Genomic DNA, 20,545 nt, shown 5'->3' with positions numbered 1-20,545 from the left:
CAAAATCCCAGTGGATTATTTAAGTGAAACCATATGCTTTCTCATCTTTGAGCATTTGAACTGCTTTTAAAAGGCCTGAGTAAATAGGAGCTTTATGCTTGAGTTGCAATGATTTCCTTCTAAAATGGTTTTTCCCTCCTATGAATGCTAACATGACTAACTGAGGGTATGACATGCGAGGTGGTCAATATCCTAAGCGCCCTGTGGACCTAAGTGTGCATTACCAGGTATGAAGTTTTAAGTACACTTTCCAAGGGCCGTCACTAGGAAAGAAAAGCAAACTACTCACCTTCTGCAACAACAACAACAAAGAAACAAAATTAAAAACTGAACAAAAGATTGTAAGATGATAATCTGTACAGAAATATTACATCCACGTAGAACTGTAGAATGATACAATTTAGGGACGGGCAAACACTGAGCTCTCAGAGAAGGGGCTACTGCTGCAGTATTCGCTGCTCATATTTTACACAAGAATTTCTTTTTGGGGGAAAAAGAAGCCAATATGCTTCCTTTCCAAATCTTGCTTGTTCTCTGTAATTCCCTCCCGCTTTTTTGTTGTTGGCAATAATTTATTACTTTGCAGTAAGAGACTGAAGGAGTACATACCCTGTGTAGAGATTTTCCACGGTCATTAGCAATGGATTATCTTTTTCAAGGACGAGAGACAGGGTTAATCAAACATGCTTAGAAGCATATAATGGGAGGCAGATTCTGATGGATGCTGAGGTTTTAGGGTCTACTAAAGAAAAGGTAATTCATAACCTCCCATATAGTCTACCTTATTACATTTCTTAAGTTCTGTAGAATTCTTTCTTTGTTCTTGAGAATGTACTCTACATTTTACAAAGCCTTAAAATTAAGACTCAAATCACATAACAACCTGCCTATACCTTTTGGGAAAATGCAACTTTTTTTTCCTCCCTGTTTAAAGAATGAGTCTGGAGCAAAAATGTCCCACTTCAGAATAACTAAAGGGGGAACATCAGTGGTAAATTATGTAGTGCTGATAAAAAGAACAAAAAAGGCAGACACCAAACACCTCCATTTTCCCAAGATTAAATGATTATTAAAAAAGCGCGCCACACTGTATAGAAATCAACATTCTCTCCCATAATTCTGTGCATCTGGGACTATAGAAATGTCACTGTCCCTGCCCCACATCTTCAAATTAACATTCTCAGGTCACAACAATAAGTCTTCCCAAAGGGGACCTTCCGGAAAAACAAGCTATTTCCTCGGCTCATATTTCCCTGGAAAAAAAAATAAAATAAAAACAAATAAAGTCTAGTGTGAACATGAGGTCAGCCAGTCCAAATCAGCAGAGATGCACCTGCACACTTTTCTGGAGATGTGACTAAAAAGGGCCAGGACAAGACTGGGGCTCTCACCACGGAGCAGCAGTGCGCACTCTGACCCCAGCCGAGCTTTCTGGGAATTCACTACGATGCTGCCACGTGGATAAGGCAAGGATCTCTTATTTAGACAGAACTCCCAGTTCGGATTCTGGCTCTGCCACTTGCTAGCTAGGTTATCACATGAGTCAATACATACAGAGTGCTGAGACGGTCCCACCACTCACTAAGGGCTAGCATTTATTTACTTTTTAATGGAATGGTCAGATCTCCAGGAAGTACTTATAAAATCTTACAATGAGAGTAATAATGTTGTAAGCTTAATTGAATAGACTGCACATAGATCCCACTCTCACAAACATAGGCTGTGTAACCCTGGATTATATAATTAGCGTTATTTAACGGTTCAAAGTCCCAATTTCTTCAGATGTGAGGTGGGACGATAAAGAATGGTACCTATCCTCACACGGTTATTTTGACGGTTACAGGAGCTGATACACAGGAGGCTCTCAGCACGATGCCTGATATCCAGTAAATACCCCATCAAGATTTGTTGTTGTCCTAAGCACTTAGAGGACTGACAGCTCCCTAGGTAAGGTATCTGATACCCTAATACATTTTCTATCTACTTTCTTCGTACAGTAGGGGGTTAGTTAGAAAGTAGGGAAAGAAGGGCCATCTTTCCTTTTAAATGGGGACCACAATAGGAGATTGCCCAACAGAGAGTGTAAGACTCAGAATGAAACCCAGAATGTTCAGTTAGGTCTGCATGGAAATGATCCAGGTGTTGTGGCTTGGCTCCACAGAGGGGCTTGCCTGGCCTGCATGCTGGGCAAAGGCAACTATGGTAGTGCTTAGGCCTTTTCATCTGGAGTTCAGGCTGGGGGGAGCCCGAGCTCTGTGAACAGAGGCCTTTCTCACACGCATTACTAGTGCTATCGTTTAGTGCGACAAAGAGGTTCCTCATACACTATCTTCTACAATCCTTGAAAAAGTGCTTGCCACTTAAAAACAGCTTTAAACTGATGGCCACTTAAAGTGATCCTGTGTTAAATTTCGCACACAGCCACCCATTATTTTGGTTCCTAATAAAGCTCTGCCTAGACTGGCTGCGAATTTTTGGTTGCAGTTGACACACTTCATGCAGTAACAAAGAAGAAATTGGGAGTCTGGATAAAATCATTCTCTAAAAAGACTCTAGAAGTAAGAGACCAGCTCCATCATCATCACTGTGACAAATAATGTCATAAACAACCTCTTGTTTCTCAGTTTCCTCTCTACATACTGGAGAAAAACACCTGAATATATAAAGAGATCCTGAGAAGTTACAAAGAGAGGTGACGTTAGAAAAAAATAATCTGAAATTGAGGTCATCGTTTTAAAAACCAGGATAACTGCCTACCCAGACCCTATTTATAATTTGAATGTGATCGCTCAAATGGCTTCTAGGTCACATCTAGGGATTCTTAACTCATTACCCCTCCTGATACTTCTAAGCAGCACATCTTACTGCTATGCCGGAGTGACATACAGAGCAGTGTAAAGGGTACATTAATTGGTAACTAAAGGGTAACCTACAAAAATTAACCTGGGATTCCAGAGACATTATTCAAGAAGACAAACAAAAACAAAACAAAGTACGAGAGAGAGGAGGGGTGAGGAGGGAGGGAAGAATGGAGAGAGAGAGAGAGAATGAGACAGAAGTACCTCTTTTTGTAGCATGCACCAGCAATCTATCCAAGAAGTATATACTGGGGAGTAAGGAGGGCATCCACCAGCAAGCCTGAAAACAGGGGGGAAAAAAAAAGAGCTTTTCAAATTAACATTTCCAAACCATTCTCTCAAGAGTTCGATAAATCTTTGCCAAAATATTCTCCTACCTAGAAAGTTCCCCAAGAGGCAATTTTAGTTATAATGGAACAAATTATACTGGAGCAGGGAAAAGAAAAAGCATCCAAAAAGGATTTCCCTCCCTCATATTTGGGTCTTTTTTTTTTTTTTTTTTTAAGAATTTTTATTTTTTTTAAAGATTTTATTTATTTGACAGAGAGAGACACAGCAAGAGAGGCAACATAAGTAGGGGGAGTGGGAGAGGGAGAAGCAGGCTTCCCGCGGAGCAGGGAGCCCGATGTGGGGCTTGATCCCAGGACCCTGGGACCATGACCTGAGCTGAAGGCAGATGCTTAACGACTGAGCCACCCAGGCACCCCGAGAATTTTTATTTTTAGGTAATCTCTATACCCAATGTGGGGCTCGAACTCACAACCCTGAGATCAAGAGTTGCACGCTCCCCGACTGAACCAGCCAGGTGCCCCTCATATTTAGGCTCTGAAACAAGTAAACAGAAACTTCAACCAGTTATGAATTTTCAAAAACATCCGGGTTTTTAATTTGAGGATGAATGTAATTCCAGAATATAGCAATTATATGATTAAAGTGCAGAGAAAGGGGATTTAAAAACTAAGTCGGGGGGGGGGCCCCAGGGTGGCTCAGTCGGTTAGACGTCTGCCTCCTGCTCAGGTCATGATCCCAAGGTCCTGGGATCGAGCCCTGCACTGGGCTCCCTGCTCATCGGGGAGCCTGCTTCTCCTTCTCCCTCTGCTGCTCCTCCTGCTTGTGCTCTGTCAAATAAATAAAAAAATAAAATGTTTAAAAACTAAAAACTTGGGGCGCCTGGGTGGCTCAGTCGTTAAGCATCTGCCTTCGGCTCAGGTCATGATCCCAGGGTCCTGGGATCGAGCCCCACATCGGGCCCCCTGCTCAGTGGGGAGCCTGCTTCTCCCTCTCCCACTGCCCCTGCTTGTGTTCCCTCTCTCATTGTGTCTCTCTGTCAAATAAATAAAATCTTAAAAAAATAAAAAAATAAAAATAAAAATAAATAAAAACTAAAAACTAAGTGGTGTTCAAAAGAACCTAAATAGGACAATGCATCTAAACTGTGGCGGCCACATGCTTTACTCACGTATAACCCATAATCACTTCCTCCCTAAACATTTGTAAGGAACAGTAATACATTCAACTCATCCTTCAAGTATGCTCTGGGCTAAAATGTGGCCACCACCCTACCAATCACAAAACAAACAGAATGCGACATGATATGAAATATGACAACTATGTTCAGAACTCCACACGGCTCTCTGCTTGACCTCTTGTTTGAAAACCATGACAGGTCTCATGGCACACTGTGTCAGGGACTGTATTGGAACAGTCCTGAATTAAAGCACGAGGCAAAATTTCTGCCCAATGTGGTGCAGGCACTGGGCATCCAGAAGCTGGAAATGAGTGGTGCCTACCGCCGTACCACCACCCACCCTCCCAACCGAATCAGTGAAAGGTTAAGAAACTTCCCATGAAAAAAAAGAAAAAAAGAACCTTTCTAGGGACCAAATTTCCTACTTTTCTTTCTTTAAAACTTACTTTCTCCATGCGGCCCCTAGGAAAAACAGGTACAGGCTACCATTCAATCCCTGATATACCCTTTGTAACTTTCATAAGAAGGAGGATAAAGGTTTAAAATAAAGGAACGGTGTGGAAATAGAGTAATTTGATCACAATCCCGCCTAAACTACAGGCAAGTGTACATTATCTGTAAGTACTTGAGAAATATTTTTATGCCCTTCTCTATTCTAAAAGAGGACATGAGGGGGCTGCTTATAATATAAATCAACGCCATTGCTTGTGCATGGAGCAGACAGAGAAAAAATTCAGGCATCAACTGTACTTTTCTTCCCCAAATCTCTCCCTGGACTGCTCTGCCTGTCAGGTGTTCAGGCAGCCAACTACCAGGATAAGAAATGCAAGGCACTTACCCACAGTTGTTGACAGCCATAAGATTAGAGACAAGCACAAAGGGATAGGTCAACATACTGGCAAAAAACTGTAAAGTGGTAAGAGACAGCTAAGTTATTAGGTCATTCCGCATCTTTAGTCTCTTCTTTCCTCTCCCTTCAAGTCCTAGAGCCACTGCGGCCAATACTCCAACGCTGGTTTTGCTTTCTCAGCATCCCAGGGAAGACGAAATCACACATTTTTGAGCCTGAATAGGAGATGCTTCCTCCTAACATTCCACTACATCCAACAATTTAACAAAAGGCCAGAAGACTTCTCTTATTGTGATTGAGTCCTCTTTCGAGTAAACTGAAGCACATTATTTAACAGAAAAAGTAAACACAATTAAATACAATGAAGCATTTTGAAACACCCCTGGAGACAGTAAGAAAATGTGAGTGTCCTTCCAAAGATGATGGAAGCTACTTCAGAAGTCAACTACTGGAAGACTTCACTTGACTCAAGAGGGTGAAGCTCTCCGGGGCAGGATCAGCAGGGTGCAGTGGGAAGCAGGCCTGAGACTTGGAGGCCAGGCTGTGGTGAGAAACGCCCACCCCCCGGCAAGCCAAACAGACCAAACCATGTGGGCTTGTTAGTGCCGTTCCTGTGACGCAGGGACTCTGGGTTATTCTCACCTCTGACAAACATTAACGAACTTAAGAGACTCTCCTTTGAGACATCTCGTTGTCTTAAAGCAGCGATAACACATGACCCAGGTGAAATTTAAAAGAAAACAAAACAAAACACAACTATCCCTAGGTTAAGAGGATTTAAAAAAACTCACTCCTGTGACAGCTTGGGAATAACTCTTCATTTCACTCATGGTGGAAACCTAAAACACGAAGAAAGCCTGTATTAGAACGAGTAAGAAAATGAAGATGATGTTAAGAGCGAACTGTCCCCAACCATATCAATCTATTCTAAATTTTTAGTGTCTCTGACAGCCGGAAAATTAATTTCAAGATGAAAACATAAAATACTGATTATGAGCATAAAAAGGCAGTGGACAAAACGATCAACTTCGTTCAACATGAAGAGAAAACTCGCATGAGACTACGATGGCTGAGGAGCAAAAAAAAAAAAAAAAAAAAAAGGCAGTGAGACTGGTAACCTTTTGCCATGTCCTAGAAATCCAATCCCTGGAAACGACATTTGTGGTGTATCCGAGGGACAAGTCACTACCTCTATATGCGCCCAGCTGTGTCCCCGATGCTGCAGAGACCAGTCTCCGTACTCTAGAAGCGCACTGTGTGTGTGGGTTTAGTCCTCCCTCTGTGTGTTCTATTTCCCACCATGCTATGGGGCTGCCTCCGCACAGAGAGGCCCGCAGCTTCCAGGAAAGGCTGATTCTCAAAACCTCCCAGGCTGAGGTTTCTAAAAAGCCCAAACCAGGAGTCCCTTTAACATTTCAGATTAGATGAAATACCCTTGATACAATATAAAACTGTCCTGCTTCACAGTGTCCTCAAAAATCACGGATCAGTACAGAGGTGATCTCTTCGCAGCACAGAGACAGGGCTAGATTTCTTAGGCTTCCTTAGCTATACCCTAGGGACTTTTTAGGTGCATCTTTCTATGGTAAATAGTCTAGGTCATCCCATTAGCCTTTGAAAACTTGACTGACAATGTTTAGCCATATAACAAGTCTGGCAAAGTGCCGCCTTATCTTTTTTTTTAAGTAGGTTCCATGCCAAACCTGGGGTTTGAACTTGCGACCCTGAGATTAAGAGTCACATGCTCTACTGTCTGAGGCAGCCAAGTGCCCCACCACCTTACTTTAAAGCTAACCAAGCTGGGGTGCCTGGGTGGCTCAGTCGTTAGGCGTCTGCCTTTGGCTCGGGTTGTGATCCCAGGGTCCTGGGATCGAGCCCCGCATCGGGCTCCCTGCTCAGCGGGAAGCCTGCTTCTCCCTCTCCCACTCCCCCTGCTTGTGTTCCCTCTCTCGCTGTGTCTCTCCCTGTCAAATAAATAAACAAAATCTTTAAAAAAATAAAAAATAAAAAAATAAAGCGAACCAAGCTGCCCAGTGAATACAATACAGTAGGCACCAGCACATCTTATCAAGATCACACCTACCCCACTGTCCAGGGCATAGGTATTGACGAGGTAGGCCAGTGAGTTACAGAGCCACAAAGAAATGATGTCACCTAGGAGGCGAGGAATAAGACCCCTACATGAAGAAACAACAAAAATAAGAACCAAGAATTGTGATCAGTAAAAAGATAATCCACTCAATACAAACACTTCTCAAAGAGAGATTTCAAAGTCTTTGAGAGAACTGAAAAGACACTGAATGCCAGAATCTAGCGCTAACTAGTTCATTCCAGTTAACGTAACTGTACTTGAGGTTAATCTCTAATGACTTTCATTCCCATTTTTCAAATGCAGGCCAGCTATACCCCCTCAAAGCTACACCCAATGGCTCGCTCACCTTACTATTAAGAACTATGAGCGGGGGGACAAAAATGTGCCTGTTTTGGAGAAGAGACTTAAATATGGTTTTGGCTAAGCTACTTGATATTCAAATTTGACAGGGCCGAAAATGACCACAAAATTACCAAATGAGAATGGCCCAAACAGAGATAGGTGAGGGACATCAAAAAACACCAGGGCCTAGGTGGCCTAGGTGAGGCAGCGGGATGAACCTCACCCCAGACTGAAGACCGGGGTTCAAATGCCACTTCCATCACTTATCAGCTGGGTGACGGCAGCAAATGAACCCCCCAGAGCACCAACTTTTTCTATTCTCTAAAATAAGAACATAATAGCTATCCTATCTCCTAGACAATTTACTTATTTATTTTTATCCTTTTTTTTAAAAGTAGGCTCCATGCCCAACGTGGGGCTTGAACTCAAGACCCTGAGATCAAGAGCTACATGGTCTACCAACTGAGTGAGCCAGGGGCCCCCTTTTATTTGAGGCTATGACACTCAAATAAAAACAGTTAATGGAAACACTCTGAAAATGAAAGAGGACCATTTCTAGTTTCTGCTGTTAACAGAAGAACGAGAGTGATAGTCTAAGTTCTTCCAAAGGAAACCCAAGGGAATGAATACAGCCTTGCAAAAATGTATTACTCTCAGGATAAAGAAGATAATTTTCCCATTTTTCAAAAATTAAGTTTCCCCAGTTTATCAACTGTATATCATTAGGAACTTACTATTAAGGTAGAAACTTGGAATGAATTTAACAAAATTTTAACAGAACTGAAAACAAAACAAAAAAATTCCCAAACAAAAAACAAAACCCTAATATCCAATGTTTTAGATGTCTAGAAGCAAAAGTTTGGGATCTTGACAAGAGAATTCTCGAAGTCAGAGGGGCTTTAACAGAGCTTCCCATGAAGTAAACCCAGAGAGTACATCTTCTCCAAGGACTAAACAAAGAGTCGTGTCCTGATTTTCATTAAAGCTTTCTACTCCCACAAATAATTGCACACGTAAGTCAACAATTTACTTACGCAAAAAATCCTAGGATGCCCTCTTCGCGATAGATGGTTACTATGGAGTCATAAAGTCCACTAGGTACAGAAGATGGAAAGGCAAAAATACATGAAGATTATTTTGGAGCTATTAAAGAAAATGTTCAATTATCACTTTTGACAAGGGAATTTATGTCCCACTCCCTTTTCTGCCACCCTCCCTCTGCAAAGACAGCTGCATTTGGAGACAGGAGTGGAGATATCACAACCTAAGGGTGTAGTCACATGGAGTCAGGGTGAGTTTTGGCTTCAGTGGCCCTGCAACTTACTCTGAGATCCTGGGTAGGTTCCTAAACCTACCTGGGCCATTTTCTTCTATTTTACCAGTTTTTGTTCATTTTTGTGCAGAACAAATGATCTATCAATTTGTTCTGTAAACTCTAAGGCACCATAAAAATGTAAAGCACTTCAACAGATCTCTTTGAGTACTGGAAAACAAAAACACTTACCAGTACTTGGATTCTCTGCCAATGAATTGTACCATAGATCTCAGAGTGATCACTGCAGAACATAGAGAAAAGATTTTTAAAACTACGTTGAGATAAATTTTGATAGCTCTGAAAAAGAAAAAAAGTTTTTCCACCTAAAGACACTTTGCTCTCTGGATAAACTGGATAAATGCCAAAACAAGCAGGCAAACAAAAAACAACACACGCAAGGCACTTTAGTGAACTCCCATATCAACCTATCTAAGCAGTCAGGAGAGATCATGCTATGAAAGTAAGGTCACAAATCAGATTTCAGTTACCAACGGTAAACCTACCGTGGAAGGGATGTGTGATGAGGGTAGCAGCAGAACGGGCCATCATCTCTCGAGTTGTCTAGAAACAATCAACACACACGTCTGAAATCTAAATAAACGACACTCAGATTCCTGTGAGAAATAACGTGGGTGACACGGCACTCCTGCCCTGAATGTGATACAATATAATATATTGTCAGTCCTTGCATACCTTTTCCTCACGGATTTTAATGTTCTGTTACGGTTACCTCTCAAAATTGATATGCAAAGCAGATTTCTCTTATCTTCTCAATTTTACAGATTGAAAAAAAACAAAACCAAAGAAGACGAAGAGGGTCACTAGCAAACAGTAACCAAGCGGGAATAAAACTATGCAGCCTGGTATTTAGATTTTTAAGCTGCGTTCTCCCTGTGGGCGATTTCAGAGATCTCTGAGATCTATGTTATTCAAATGTCAGGCTCTGTTTAATCTGTGCCTACGTAACAGCTCTGATCAGTTTTTCCACCACAACCCTGTGACTGTGCAGTATCTTAGAGCTGCTATTTATCCTAGTTTACCTTTCTTGCCCAGGACTCTGTAAAGAAGTAGCAGAGAAAATTAAATTACAACACTGGGGAGGTAGGTAGTGAATAGAGCAGGTCTGTTATTCATTTATGCATTTAAACATTATCTTCAGTCATCTAGTTAAGACATCCCTCGCCCCTAAGCCAATGATAGTCGTGAGAAGAGCCTGTGGGACAGGATGAGTTAACTCAAGTTAAGAAAACACAAAAACTACTAAAAAAAAAAAAATACTAATACGTGTACCTCTACTTTTAAAATAAAGTAGAAAATTTACAGAAAACAAAGTTGATTCATCTGACATCTAGACCTGCTTCTTTTGGAATATATATTTTAGAAGGCAGCATTTACTGAAGACTGTGATCTCACTAAAGACAATTAAACAATGTAAAGACTAAGAAATAAGAGAGTAGTTTTGAAAGCCATAAATATTAGGTCAGGCATGAAACAAGCTGCAATGGCAGAAGAAGGGAATGGGAAATGGGTATGAGGAACAATTCCAAGTCAAATAATGTTGTAAAAGCATCTCCAGATAGATAATATCCAACACACGAAGGGCCTGGCCACTACTTTAACACCCCTGTGTCAGAGGTTTACACCTCTGTTAGAAGACTCAGTAGAAACCTGTTCAATTTTATTTTTATTTATTTATTTATTTTTTAAAGATTTTATTTATTTATTTGAGAGAGAATGAGAGACAGAGAGCATGAGAGGGAGGAGGGTCAGAGGGAGAAGCAGACTCCCTGCCGAGCAGGGAGCCCGATGCGGGACTCGATCCCGGGACTCCAGGATCATGACCCGAGCCGAAGGCAGTTGCTTAACCAACTGAGCCACCCAGGCGCCCCAGAAACCTGTTCAATTTTAAAGATGAAATGAGTGGACAAAATTAGTTTCCTTGAAATGCATCTAATCCAAATAGCAAGCAATGCTTTTTTCTCTTTTTTTATGGTATACATGTAGAAAAGCCCAAATTAAATTGAAGGTCTAATTTCATTCAGAATAAACACTGAACACACAGGCCTGATGATCCTGATTCCACAAACTGCCACACTGCATACACTGTGATTTAGGGAAACAGCAGAGGACACAATCAGTCTCTTACCTCCTTGATAACTTGGTCAAAGGAAGGTGTGACTTCTTTCTGTACATTTCCGGGGCCTAAATCCTGGAAATCAAAATGAAAGAAGACAGGTATCTTTTTTTTTTTTTTTTTTAAAGATTTTATTTATTTATTTGAGAGAGAGAGAATGAGAGACAGAGAGCACGAGAGGGAAGAGGGTCAGAGGGAGAAGCAGATCCCCCGCTAAGCAGGGAGCCCAACGTGGGACTCGATCCCAGGACTCCAGGATCATGACCTGAGCCGAAGGCAGTTGCTTAACCAACTGAGCCACCCAGGCGCCCAAGAAGACAGGTATCTTGATGGTTTTATTTTTTATTTGATACTATTGTTATTTTTCTAAAGGCTTTATTTTTTTAAAGTAATCTCTACATGTAACATGGGTCTCGAACCTATAACCCCAAAATCAAGAGTTGTACCCTCCACTGACTGAGCCAGGCAGGCGCCCCTATCTTGATGGTTTTAAATAGAACTATTCAAACCGGTGGCCACCCTGTATGCCAACACTCACTGAGATGAAAGGGGAACTGACTGCTGGTCCCTTCTCCGAAAGACAACCAAAGAGCAATAACAACTTGCAAGGGAAATGGGCCCACGCATACAAATCAGCTCCAACATACCTCAACCTTGTCACATTCCTGGTAATGCTACAAAGAAGAAAAAAAGAAAAGAAAGGATGATTAGGGCTGTCATAGTGTCACTGAGAGAGGACATAAAATGAAAAGTTTTTTTTTTTTTTTTTTGGCTGCGTATCTCCAGTAATTTCTATTTCTAATTAATCAGTTGGAAAGAAGTGTCTCTATGATGATCTTATTGCTAAGTTTAACATATTGGCCAGCTGGAGGAATAAGCAAATGCTCATGGAAACTCTTATCTAAAAGAATAGGAAAACAAACCAAAACTAAAAATCCAAGGGCATTATTTACTACACATACACATTTAGCAGAAATAAGCTGGTAAAAACATAACCTAGCACAAAAGCTATGGAAAAAGCCTCATGGCTTTTTCATGAAAAAGCAGAACCGGGCGCCTGGGTGGCTCAGTGGTTAAGCGTCTGCCTTCGGCTCGGGTCATGATCCCAGGGTCCTGGGATCGAGCTCTGCATCAGGCTCCCTGCTCAGTGGGAAGCCTGCTTCTCCCTCTCCCACTCCCCCTGCTTGTGTTCCCTCTCTCACTGTGTTTCTCTCTGTCAAATAAATAAATAAAATCTTTAAAAAAAAAAAAGAAAAAGCAGGACCGATGCCAAACAACCCGATTAAAAAATGGGCAGAGAATCTGAATACCCATTTTTCCACAGAAGATATACAGATGGCCACCAGGCAAATGAAAAGATGTTCAACGTCACTCATCATCGGGAAATGCAAACCAAAACCACAACAAGGTATCACCTCACACCGGTTAGATTGGTTATCACCAAAAAGACAAGAAATAACAAGTGTTAGAGAGGATGTGCAGAAAAATGAACCAATACTGTTGTTGGAAATGTAAACTAGTACAGCTACTGTGGAAAACAGTGTGGAGGTCTCCTAAAAAAGTTAAGAGAACTTTCATAGGAGCGCCTGGCTGGCTCAGTTGGTAGAGCATGGGACTCTTGATCTCAGGGTTGTGAGTTTAAGCCCCATGTTGTACATAGAGATTTTTTTTTTTTAAGATTTTATTTATTTATTTGACAGAGAAAGAGAGAGCACAAGCAAGGGAAGCAGCACGCAGAGGGAGTGGGAGAGGGAGAAGGAGGCTCCCCACTGAGCAAGGAGTCTGATACGGGGCTTGATCCCAGGACCCCAGGATCATGACCTGAGCCAAAGGCAGACACTTAACCAACTGAGCCACCCAGGCGCCCCACGCATAGAGATTACTTAATAAAACAAACAAACAAAAAGAATTAAAAGAACTACCATAAAATCCAGCTATTCCACATCTGAAGAATATGAACACTGATTTGATAAAATATATGCACCCTGATATTTATAGCAGCATTATTCACAATAGCTAAGATACAGAAACAACCTAAATGGCCATCGATGGATGAATGGAGGAAATTATGGTATACATGCACAAAGGAATATTGCTCAGCCATTAAAAAAAAAAAATCTTCCCATTTGTGACAACATGGGTGGACCTTGAGGGTATCAAGTTAAGTGAAATAAGTCAGAAAGAGAAAGACAAAAGCTGTGATTTCACTCACATGTGGACTCTAAACAAACCAACCAACCAAACTCACAGACAGGAAGAATAGGTTAACAGAAGGGAAGGGGATGGAAGATGGGTGAAGTGGGGAAAGGGAGTCAAATGTACGGTGATGGATTATAACCAGAAGATCACCTTGTAATGAATACAGATATCAAATTATAATGTACACCTGAAACTTAACATGTACTGATTTTACCTCACTTAAAAAAAAAAAAAAGTAGTACCAATACCAAATTAGGACAAGGCTCTTTTCTTCACTGCACAAAAGAACAGAGAATTGGTGCCAAGTCCGAATAGCTAAAATCGTCTCACTTTTCCGTTTGTATCTGTTTCTAGAACAAGCAAGAGAGATTTTGTTCTCCTCTAAAATACTAAATACTGCCAGAGTTCAGACTATATTGGAAGAGGAAATATTACTTGTGGGATATTTCAGAAATAGAAGACGGGCTAGGTGAAATAAAAGAATCAGACAACAGAGCCGCTAGACATACCAGATTAAAAAAATAGACAACACTTTCTTTTGTAAAAAGATTTAAAAGAAAATCAGAAGAGAACAAATTTCAAGACTAAGCAAAATGATGTTTTTGGGTCAAATTCCAAGTCTTTAGTTACAGTAATTCTAATAGTTTCAATTTCAGGCGTATTTAAAAATTCTTGCTCATTTCTAGACTTTGCTTTTTTTACCCCGTTAATAAAATTTTCTACCTGTCCTTTCTACATTATTCTGAACAGAATTCAATTTCATTCTTGTTCAGATATACAAAACTCTTTCTTATAAAAGGCTAACAATTTCAACAACCCTGAACTGGTCTTTCTTCCTGATGCATAAAGCTGCTTTTGATACTAAGTGTAATACCAATCGCCTGTCATGCTACATGTGAAACACACATTCAGGGTACCTGCTTAACTCGACTTTATCTTACTTTTCCTGTATGTAAAGAAGCTTGTTCTCTAGCAGTACTTTCACTTTTGCTCTAAGTCTACACACAAAGCCGGATGACCAGGTGACAGCTATCTTTCCATATGTAAAGCTCACTTCAGTAAGGGCAACACTTTCACTGAGCCCAGGGGAGGGTGTGGCTGGGGACGAAAGACCAGTCATCAATCCACCAAAAACATGGGCCCATTAAGACTCCATTACTCTGACCCATGGGCCACCTGCATGTTTCCACCTTTGGCCCACAGGCATAACAAGAGGAATAAGTGTAAAGTGGGTACAGCATGTAACTCTTGACCCCAGTGTCATGGGGCTTGCGAGTTCAACCCCACACTGGGCATAGAGCTTACCTAAAACAAGAAAAAAAGAATGAGTGTAAAGAATAACAAAATGACTGAAGGGTGAAACAGCTTCCACGTGAGGCACCTACCGAAGAACCTCTCCAACTCAAAAATCAAAGAAGGCTGAAGAGAATTTAAAATCTAAGCCAATTAGCACTCATATATGGAATTTAAGAAACAAAACAAACGATCACAGGGAAAAAAAGGAGAGGGAGGCAAACCAAGAAACAGACCCTTAACTAGAGAGCACAAATTGATGGTTACCAGAGAGGAGGTGGGTGGAGGGATGGGTGAAATAGGTGACGGGGATTAAGGAAGGGCACCTGTCCTGATGAGCACCAGGTGATGTATGGAAGTGTTGAATCACTATATTGTACACCTGAAAGTATTACACTTTATGTTAACTAACTGGAATCAAATAAAAACTTAAAATAAAAATCTAAGCCAATTAGATCATGAAACTGTTTAACAAAATCAAGACATGCTCATCAGATGATAAAACACAAGAACCGGGTTAATGTTTTTTTGTGTGTGTTTTTTCAATAAAGATTTTATTTATTTATTTGACAGAGAGAGAGAGACAGCAAGAGAGGGAACACAAGCAGGGGGAGTGGGAGAGGGAGAAGCAGGCTTCCCGCGGAGCAGGGAGCCCGATGCGGGGCTCGATCCCAGGACCCTGGGATCATGACCTGAGCCAAAGGCAGATGCCTAACGACTGAGCCACCCAAGGGCCCCTATAACTGGGTTAATGTTAAAGCCTATAAAAGTATATGAAGGATTGTGCCAAGTACTATTTAAATAAGCAGTTAGTAACCATTTGGAATTTAACACATCTGATGTATTATATAGGTTGATAATACTATATAAATTTGGTTAGCATACACTGTGATATTTTTTGAGCGTTAAGAGCACAGAGGATAACATACCTTGGTGCCAGTAGGAGACAAAATAATGAACTAGAAATCCCTTAGTTTTATATTCTCCACTACACTCATGCTAAATACCTTCCCATGGACTATTCTAAATAGTACAGAATTTGTATTCATAGCACCTTTGTAAATACAATAAAGGGCCATTCTGTTTGACCTAAATGGTAATTGGTACAACTGAGAAACCAGTACCATCAGAATCATTAGCTTTGGCATTTGAGATGAAAAGAAGCTGGCAAAACAAAAGGATCAGTGAGAAAGAAAGAAACGTAACCTTGATGTTTTAACAAACATTTTATGAAACACTGCAAACATAAGAAAAATTAATAATTCACCTACATATCCATCACCAAGGTTAAACTTGTTAACATATGCCCTTTTTGCTTCAGATCTCTGGCCTTCTTAAAATAAAATGCCACAGAAATAGACAGCCAAAGTTCCACCTCTCATCTCTTCCCCCACTTCCCAAAAGTAACCACTAGCCTGCAACTGATGTGCACTTTGGTAAGGTTAAAAAAAAGGTGTTTTTGGGGGCACCTGGGTGGCTCAGTGGTTAAGCGTCTGCCTTCGGCTCAGGTCATGATCCCAGTGTCCTGGGATCCAGCCCCGGGTCGGGCTCCCTGCTCAATGGGAGGCCTGTTTCTACCTCTCCCACTCCCCCTGCTTGTGTTCCCTCTCTTGCTGTGTCTCTGTCAAATAAAGAAATAAAATCTTAAAAAATAAATAAATAAAATCTTAAAAAAAAAAAAAAGGTGTTCCCCCCGCCCCCAAATTTATGTAACATAACACATTTGCAGAAGCAGGGCACAAAATACAAATGTACAATGGAATAAATAAAAGGCAAATATCCATATAGTCATGATCCAGGTCAAGGAAAATCATTTCCATTACCCCTAGGCCTCATGCATGATCCCTTTTCCCTACTCTCTCCCCACAAATAACCACTATCCTGACTTTTATGTTCATCTTAATTTTTTTCAAAAAATAAGTTTCTGGGGTGCCTGGCTGGTGCAGCCCGTAGAGCATGTGACTCGTGATTTCAGGGTTGTGAGTTCAAGCCCCACGTTGGAAGTGGAGCTTACTTTAAAAATAAAAATTTTTTTAAAAAATAAATACATAAAAAATAAGTTTGTAACAAAAACATTTTACTAGGGGTGATGTTAGAAATAAGAGGAAAATAACTCCAGAAAGAAATATGTGTTTCAATCAGCTTCTTTCCCCCTTCAAAGAAATAAAATGAGCTATACAGGAGATCAAGTGTTTCTGCTCAGAATGACTGGTTCAGAGGAAGAAGGCTTGCAGATCAAAATCTATCACCTCATTTTATACAAATTCCCCTTGCATCCCAGGGAAGAATTATGAATGGGTATTTGAAGTAAATCTTTTCAAGAGGAAGAAAGGACATGGTCATAAATATATCTTTGAAATTGCTCTTGGTCAGTAGAACAAACTGTGCTTAAAAGGTAATCTAAATCTATGGGAAGATTACTTGATTTTCTTACCTGTAAAACTTTACCATGGACCACAGTTCCAAGGACACCTGAACACAGTCTTGGAGTTAAGCCTGTGAACAACCCACGCTTCCCATCGATGCTCGCAATGTGCTGAGCTGAGAACACAAGTCAGAGATTTAAATTCCAGCTGTAAGAAATGGTCACAGAAATTTCATGTCAACAGGCTTTCTATATCTTTTCTTTCCAAAACTCCTGCCTACCTAGCACCGTCCTCAATGTCCTCCAAATTCCAAATAAATCAAAAACACTTACCATAACAAAAGAGACCAGGAAGCTGACATACTTGCCGCCCAAAAATATTTCGTCCTATTGTTGGAGGAAGAGGCTCATATCCCACCTTTAAAAACAAGAGAATATATTAATACTAAGCAATATTCCCCAAAATGTCTTGATTGCAAGGTTATAATTTTTAACCCCAGTGAAAATGCAGTGTATATTTTCCAAGGCAATGATGAAGTATCATCCTTGTCAGTTTCTTATTATGTCAACTGATAAGACTAGTTTCAATAAACTCCAAGCTTTCTTTTGGTTCAAATTCTACAGAGTAAAATATGTAGCTGAGATAGACTAATATAAAACTGAAAATAAAATAAGGCAACTTTTGTGTTAGGAAAGTTACAGTTTACTAAGGAGTATCAAAAATATTTTCTTAAGAAAATCTAACACTTTTTTAAAAAAGATTTTTAAAAAAGATTTTATTTATTTGACAGAGAGAGAGAGACAGAGCACAAGCAGGGAGAGCAGCAGGCAGAGGGAGAAGCAGGCTCCCCGCTGAGCAAGGAGCCAAATGTGGGACTTGATCCCAGAACCCCGGGATCATGACCTGAGCCCGAAGGCAGATACTCAACCGCCTGAGCCACCCAGGTGTCCCTAAAAAAAAGATTTGTTTATCTTAAGAGAAAGAGACAGAGTGTATGTGCTGGGGTGGGGGGTGGGAGGCAGGGGCAGAGGGAGAATCTCAAGCAGATCTGGCGCTGAGCATGGAGCCCGACGCAGGGCTCAATCTCACGACCCTGAGATCACAAACTGAGCCAAACCAAGAGTTGGGACGCCCAACTGACTGAGCCACCCAGGTGCCCCTCTAACACATTGTGGGTTTTTTTTTTTTTTTTTAAATAATCTCTATGCCCAATGTGGGGCTTGAACTCACGACTGGGAGATCAAAAGACGCTTATAGCCACTGAGCCAGCCTGGCGCCCCAAATGCATTTTTTATATTTGGACAAAACAGAAGACTAAGCCACCATCAACTTTTTTTTTTTTTTTAAGATTTTATTTATTTGAGAGAGAGAGAATGAGAGACAGAGAGCACGAGAGGGAAGAGGGTCAGAGGGAGAAGCAGACCCCCCGCTGAGCAGGGAGCCCGATGTGGGACTTGATCCCGGGACTCCAGGATGATGACCTGAGCCGAAGGCAGTCGCTTAACCAACTGAGCCACCCAGGTGCCCCTAAGCCACCATCAACTTTGTATTTGGCTAGGAAGATGAAACACTCAAAAGGCAAATGCAGAGAGAGCTGGATAATTCATGTGGGAAATAATTATAAGCTAAATCCATGTTAAACAAGCAGATTGTCATTAACAATCTAATGAAGGCCACTTTAGAGTTAATGATTATCATTTATTTTTACAATATATTCAGCATTTTTAGTACTAAAAGGAAACTTGAGAGAATGAATGCCATAGGACTTGGTTTTGACCCTCTATTGCCATGATTCTTTTTTTTTTTTTTTAAAGATATTTTTTATTTGTTTATTTGACAGAGAGATAGAGAGCACAAGTAGGCAGAGTGGCAGGCAGAGGGAAAGGTAGAAGCAGGCTCTCCAGGGAGCCCGATGCGGGGCTCGATCCCAGGACCCTGGGATCATGACCTGAGCCGAAGGCAGCTGCTTAACCAACTGAGCCACCCAGGCGCCCCTATTGCCATGATTCTTAACCTGTTCAATTAAATAACTTCTGACTGAGCTCCTTGAAAGTGTTACCATACCACTATTTTTAAAACTGAGTATTTGGAAATTACACCAAAACCCTTAAGACACTTGGCAACGGGGTTAAGGATATTTGAATTTTTGAGGCAAGAGCTCTAAATGTCACTAGAAAACCCTCGCCTCCTGAAGAAGTTCTGAGTAATGGGCTCATATCAGATTTACTGTGAAACGTCACCTCAAGACACAATCTAGCTACAAATGTGCCAATTCTGTTTTAGATGTCACAGCACATTTCAATCAAAGTCTTTGTTCTTAGTTAAAATTTCTTTATAGTAGCATTTTACATATGGAATCTGAATCCAATGGGTCAATCAAGCAACATACATTTTGGAGAAGCATCAACTCAAGAATAAGAAATGTGGCTCTCCCTAGCGTCTTGCATATTTTTGACAGAAAGGTAGGACAGGAGAGGACAGAGGTTCTAACAACTGCTCCTTCCTTGGTACTATGCATAACATAATTATGTCAACTCTCAAAAAAGGTTTAAAAAAAATGAATGACATGCCCATCACAGGGAATTCTAGAAAGGCAACTGAAAAATACTATCTAATAGTGTATCATCATCAGTTAAAACCTGGCTTACTTGCCTGTGAATATAAAATACCATTTAAGGATTATTTCACAGTAGATGAGAAACTAACATTAAATGCTTGAACTCTTTCATCTGAACTATTTCCAGCTCAGACAGATGTGATTTTCAGGGTAATGAGCCACATGGGCCGCTGTTGGGTGAGCGCTCAGTGAATCCTTCCGAAATTTGAATCAGCAACCACTTCATTATCACTTCTGAATGAGCTCCTTGTGTTTACCTGGGTATCTGGTGCTAAAATCTCGGAACAGAATAGCAGCAGTAACAGCTGCAAATAAAAATTAAAGAAAAAAAGAGCTAATAAAGTGTTGGTCCCTTCGAATTTCAAATTTGTCTTTAACACATTTTCTGTCTTGCGTTTGGGGCGGCGGAGGAGGTGAATGCTGATTTCAGAGGGGCAGGAGGGGAGGGTTGGGAAGCTCGTGGTGGCAACTGGCCAGGATCAACCTCCGGGAAGAAAAAACAAAGTTCAGAGGAGCCACCAGGACGGGAAGGGCAGGACGGCAGTTGGCTACGGGGAAAGGATCGGGCCTCCCCGCTTGGCAGGGGGGCGAGACCTGGGCAAGGCCCACGGGCAGTGGAATAAGAGCCGCGGGCAGTGGAAGCTGTCCCTAAGGGGAAGGAAGGGGCAGCTGGGAAGGAGCAGCATCTCAGGGGACTGAAGGCCTGGGAAGGCTGGAGCTGATCGCCAAGCGCCGAGGGCAGCGGCGACTGAACAAGGCGCCAGGCGGGGAAGGGGATGGCGACGACTCATACCTGGATGAGCACCTTCACGTACATGAGCGGCTGGGACAGGATGGTGAGGCCGGAGCCCAGGAGCACCTGACTGGCCGCGTCCGCCATGATGGCACCGCGGACGGACAGACAGACCGAGCCACTAAGCGACCAAGCCACTCCCGGATCACGTGCCAGGGCCGCCGGCTCCACTGGCCCGCCCGCGGCGCGCGCGCACGCACGCACCGGCGCGCGCCTCC

At 41.6% G+C, this 20,545-nt stretch overlaps 1 protein-coding gene across 3 annotated transcripts; it reads right to left on the bottom strand.

The window, feature by feature from the left end:
- Positions 1–1,043: 1,043 nt before the first annotated feature.
- MTCH2 (mitochondrial carrier 2) lies at positions 1,044–20,532 on the bottom strand. Of its 3 annotated transcripts, XM_036105139.2 has the most exons (13): positions 20,328–20,530; positions 17,250–17,334; positions 16,986–17,092; positions 11,707–11,733; positions 11,072–11,134; positions 9,429–9,486; positions 9,115–9,166; positions 8,645–8,704; positions 7,260–7,353; positions 5,968–6,015; positions 5,165–5,232; positions 3,063–3,138; positions 1,044–1,253 (listed from the first exon to the last, which is right to left on the bottom strand). In XM_036105139.2, exons 1-13 carry the CDS (start codon positions 20,412–20,414, stop codon positions 1,167–1,169), a joined length of 912 nt encoding a protein of 303 aa, XP_035961032.1. In that variant the 5' UTR covers positions 20,415–20,530; the 3' UTR covers positions 1,044–1,166. The 3 variants fall into 3 exon arrangements, with proteins under 3 accessions (XP_035961032.1, XP_077914142.1, XP_035961033.1); XM_078058016.1 differs by lacking the exon at positions 5,165–5,232 and having other exon boundaries at positions 20,328–20,532; XM_036105140.2 differs by lacking the exon at positions 11,707–11,733.
- Positions 20,533–20,545: the final 13 nt, after the last annotated feature.

The sequence above is a fragment of the Halichoerus grypus genome, chromosome 11 (genome assembly GCF_964656455.1).
Source record: "Halichoerus grypus chromosome 11, mHalGry1.hap1.1, whole genome shotgun sequence".
Classification (NCBI taxonomy): Eukaryota; Metazoa; Chordata; class Mammalia; order Carnivora; family Phocidae; genus Halichoerus; species Halichoerus grypus.
This window is presented reverse-complemented; position numbering and strand designations above follow the sequence as displayed.